This window comes from Engraulis encrasicolus, chromosome 11 (genome assembly GCF_034702125.1).
Source record: "Engraulis encrasicolus isolate BLACKSEA-1 chromosome 11, IST_EnEncr_1.0, whole genome shotgun sequence".
Classification (NCBI taxonomy): Eukaryota; Metazoa; Chordata; class Actinopteri; order Clupeiformes; family Engraulidae; genus Engraulis; species Engraulis encrasicolus.
The window spans coordinates 10,096,204-10,101,230 of NC_085867.1; the positions used below are offsets into that span (position 1 = coordinate 10,096,204).

At 47.2% G+C, this 5,027-nt stretch overlaps 1 protein-coding gene across 1 annotated transcript in view; it reads left to right on the top strand.

Moving 5' to 3' along the window:
• The window catches only part of si:dkey-34e4.1 (carboxyl-terminal PDZ ligand of neuronal nitric oxide synthase protein), a 64,340-nt gene extending 61,264 nt beyond the window's left edge, over nucleotides 1-3,076 (top strand). The window contains exons 7-8 of the mRNA XM_063211097.1: nucleotides 488-974; nucleotides 1,638-3,076. Of these exons, the coding sequence (XP_063067167.1) occupies nucleotides 488-974; nucleotides 1,638-2,021 (871 nt within the window). The 3' untranslated portion in view covers nucleotides 2,022-3,076. The remainder of the gene's footprint in view (nucleotides 1-487; nucleotides 975-1,637) is intronic.
• Nucleotides 3,077-5,027: the final 1,951 nt, after the last annotated feature.

The window sequence follows — 5,027 nt, forward strand, 5'->3', positions numbered from 1 at the left end:
CACACACACACACACACACACACACACACACACACACACACACACACACACACACACACACACACACACACACACACACACACACACACACTGCATAAAGTTGCACCACAACAGTATGGGTTGTAAAATGGGAAATTCAGCAAGAATGAGCTGAAAACAAAATTAACTGTGTGCGTGTGCGTGTGCGTGTGTGTGTGTGCGTGTGTGTGTCTTTCTCTCTCTCTCTCTCCCTCTCTCTCTCTCTCTCTCTCTCTCTCTCTCTCTCTCTCTCTCTCTCTCTCTCTGTCTTTCTACTGTATCTGTTCAATATTTGTCACTAATGTATGTGCTTTTTATCTCTCTTTCTCTCTGTGTGTCTCTCTGTCTCTCTCTCTCTCTCTCTCTCTCTCTCTCTCTCTCTCTCTCTCTCTCTCTGTCTTTCCATCTGTTCGATATTTGTCACTAATGTATGTGCTTTTTATATCCCCCCCCCTCTCCCCTGCTGCAGCTTCAAGCAAGTCATTCCCAAGTTGGACCCTCCGCCTCCTCCAATCAACCGCAAGCGTTCACTCAGGACCCTCTCCCCCAGTGTAGGAGAGGCGGAGCCTAAAGCCACATCAGCCACACCTACATCCACATCTACTCCCGCCCCGGCCCCCGCCCCCACCCTGACCAATGGGAATCGTCTCACTACCCCCCTGACGAATGAGAATGGGTTCCATACCACGTTGACCAATGAGAATGCATTCCATACCACCTTCACCAATGGGAACGGCTTCCCCACTGCCACCAACCTCTACGCCAGCGCCTCATTCCCAGACGTGACGCCGAGCTCTTGTGAGTTCTACTCCATGAGCCCAGGGGGCGCCGACGCCGACACCAGCACCAGCGTGTCCCTGTCGACGAGCGAGGACTCCGGAGTGCGCTCCTCCTCCATGGATGACAGGTCCCCCTCTCGGCCGTCCCCTCTGCCACCGCCTCTGCCCCTTCAGGAGGTAAAACATGCTAGCCTGATTATCATCGACTTTCAAATCTCTTCAAGACTTGGTCTGACCAAGACCACAACAATTCACTTTTCCCAGACGGCCTGCCTAAAAACATGCCCCTACTGTTGATAGCTTTAAGACCAGACTTACAGTAAAAGGGTATGCCACTATTTTGGGGCTTAATACAAAGGTGGTTAAGTGTCTTATTTGTCATGTTAGGCGTTGTCTTGCTTTAAGACAAGTTAAAAGAGGGAGTATGTAGCTAAGCTAGTGAAAGTCAATGGATAACAGTAGCATGTGTAATCCATTGACACTCACTAGCTTAGATAATTACTCCCTCTTTAAAACAAGACAACGCCTAACATGAAAAATAAGCCTTACCACCTTAATAAACCCAGGGCAACGATTTGAATCATATTCAGCCCGAACATAGTGGCATACCCCTCTCAAATGCCTTCTCTTAGAGATCAATGTTTTTGGATATTTGTATTTGTCTTTTCTCCTTATTTCCTACTTTTATCTTTACTCCTTTTCCTGCTTTTATTTTTATTTTCATTCATTTCATTTTATTTTACCTAATTTTATCTTACTTTTCTATAAAGCACATTGAATTGCATTTGTGTATGAAACGCGCTATGCTATTCAAATAAAATGTCCTTGCTTTGCGTTCAGGAGAGCTGTGTGACAACGACGATGATGCCCGGAGAGGACCTGTTTGAAGACTGCCGCCACCGCCGCAGCTCCTCCTCCGCCTTCCTGTCGGCGTCCAGCACCTGCAGCAGCCTGCCCGACGACCGGTTACCCTCGGTTACCTCGGTTACCTCGGCGACCTCTACGTCCTTCTTCTCCACGGACGCTAACGACACTGTTACCGCGGATGCTACTTCGACCTCCACGCCGGTGGTCACGCCCACTCCCACGCCACCGCCGCTCCCGAGGCCGGCGACGCCCCACGGCTACGGCCACAGCCTCCCCTTCTCCTCCTCCTCGCCCCTCAACGACACATGCTTGCACATCAGCCTGAGTGACGATGAGCTGCTCGAGACCACCGCCTGAGCAGGAGCTGCCCTGAGTGAAGTCCCCCAAGCCCAGGCATGTATCACCTCACTTGGGACGGACACACTACCCGAGACCCAGGCTTCATGTTGAGGCCTTCTGACTTCTGACTTAATCCACTGCCTGGCCCACTGGACTCCCCAAGTCATGGTTTGGTTTGTGTTGCTTGGACAAACACACTACCAGAGCCCCAGGCTTCATGTTGAGGCCCTCTTTTTATTGGATCCACAGCCTGTCCCTAAGCCCTCCTTCAGTTCCCCTTGCTTGGGATAGACAGACTAGCCGAGTCCTAGGCCTTAACCTGAGGCCTTCATCCTACTGGGTGTTCTTAGTGAGTGCAGGACTCCCCAATTCCAAACCCACGTCTCAAGCATCTAACGATGACAGACACACTACCCAAGCCCCAGGCTTCATCTCGGGGCCTTCTTGTTCTTGTTCTTCCTCCAAGATGGTTCCTCCAAACATCACAACTGTTAGCCAACCACCAGCCAATAGTCTTCCAGATCTTACCTTGTTGTTGTGTAGAAAGAAAACAATTTTTTCCGGATGAACTACGTACGTAGTTGGACCAGAGTGAAGGTCCGGGGTTGCGTTTGGTGGTTTCCCGTGCTTGGTTCTCCCCTGAGAGTTTGATAATTCTAAGACATTTCTGGGCCAAGGACAGAGAGATCAGAGAGAGAGACAGGGAGAGAACTCTGGTCACCATCACAATGGGACATTTATTTTTTATATGGATAAAGACATTAGTTTGCATAAAAGACAAACAGAAATGAATGACTGTCAATGCAATGCGTCCGATGGAATGATTAGAAGAGATGTATTTTTGTATAGATGAGAAGGACTGTTAGAGTTTTATGGCGTAGCTGCTGTACTGTACTGTAGATGTGTGTTTAGTGTGTAGACCAGGGATGTCAAACTCATGCCCGGGGCCAAATCATATTATTTGGCCCAAGAGATCATATAAATTGTGTACTACAATTGGCCCACATACACCATTAACCTCTAAATGCGCGCCGTACCTCCTGTGGCACACTGTAATAGTCATTGAAACGTTAACTACCATAGTACCACACTACTACGACAGAACACAGAGCCTTTAGTAATGTGCTATGACTTGGTCATTGCCATTTTGGTAACAGCAAATTTATAACGCCGTGTCTTAAGGGTAACGTAATAAGACTTGAACCTGGAAGTTGATGTGTCACAGGAATACGTGGCGGCCCAGGCCAACGAAACAGCTCACACTCATATGAAACAGAATATGTGCAAGTACATTTGAGCTGTGTTGGGAATCTGTTTGTGAAATTTTAAATTGACGTGTACATATGAGTATTACGTACTGTAAAGCCCGATTCGGACGGGACTTTTATTACCTATGGGGACTCCCAGTAATTCTGAATAATTACGGAGAATGGCTGAATTTTTAGTCCAGTGCGAATGTGCCATGTCCACGATTTGTGAGGTAATTATTCCGCCGCGAATTACCTACTATATTTCGGCGAAACACAGACGTCCTGGGGTAATTTCACATGCGCCTCTGCCCCCTTATAATGTCTGTGAATTGAGTAACAGACGTTAATTTATCCCGTCCGAATGCGACCCGAAAAATCACGGAGGTCCGGGGGTCCATATATAATATTTATCCCGTGCGAATCGGGCTTAAGTGTGTGTTAGAAATTGAGTTTGGCCCGCAACTTAGTTCCAGATTTCGATTTTGGCCTTTTAAGTTTGACACCCCTGGTATAGAGACAGAGACAGGTGTTGCATTCTCATCTGTAGCAAACACACACACACACACACACACACACACACACACACACACACACACACACACACACACACACAAACATACACACACAGCAACGGAAAACAAAAACATTCCCCACAACACACACACACACACACACACACACACACACACACACACACACACACACACACACACACACACACACACACACACACACACACACACACACAAAAATACATACACACACTGTGATTTTTAGATAAAATAATAGAGGCAGGGAAGGCACACACATACACTTTACTTAACACTGCGACATGGCGCAGATAAGAATCCAAGACAATTAGCCAACTGCTGAAGTTGAATTTAGTTTGTTTGTTTTGTTTATTTGTGTTGATGTGTGGGTGGGTGGGTGGGTTGTTTGTGTATATCTGGGGTCTAAACTACCAACCTGGTTCAGGAGTACTGTAAACTAGGTTTACAGTAAATCATCTAATAGAAGAGCCTCATTTTTCTGAAGAACACACAGGACTCCAGGCTCTTCTATTAGATGATTTACCCATTGACTTAACCTGGTTTACTCCTGAACCAGCTTTGTAGTATAGGCCCACACCTGTACCTGTTTGTTGAGATGTGCCCCCCCCCCTCAAGACACTCCATCAATCTCCCAAAAAGACAGGGAATGACTGAAAGGAACAAGGAAGTGGAAAGAAAAAAGAAAGGGAAAAGAAAGTGTCAGAAGAAGGAGTGTGAGTGTGCGTGTGTGTGCTTGTATGCGCGCTTGTGTGCATGTGTGCGTGCGTGCATGTCACATGAGAAAGAGAGCTCTAAGGTTGTATTTGCTTGTGTGTGTGGGACGTGTGTGTCCGTGCATTCGTGCGTGTCTGTGTACTTTGCCCTTGTAAAAATGTACTGAGCCAAAGAAAATACATCCGTCACAAATAATTGAAGCAAGTTAGAGATAGCAGAGCTGCACCAGCCACCCCTGATTAAGAAAATTGAAACATTTTTCACAACACCCATACAGACTCGCATGCCACACACACACACACACACACACACACTCTCACACACACACACACACACTCACACACACACACACACACACACACACACACACACACACACACACACACACACACACACACACACACAGACAGACACACACACACAGACACACACACACACACACTCACACACGCACACACACACACACACTATGTAGTTATGATTGGTAGAAGCTCAGGCTACAATGCTGC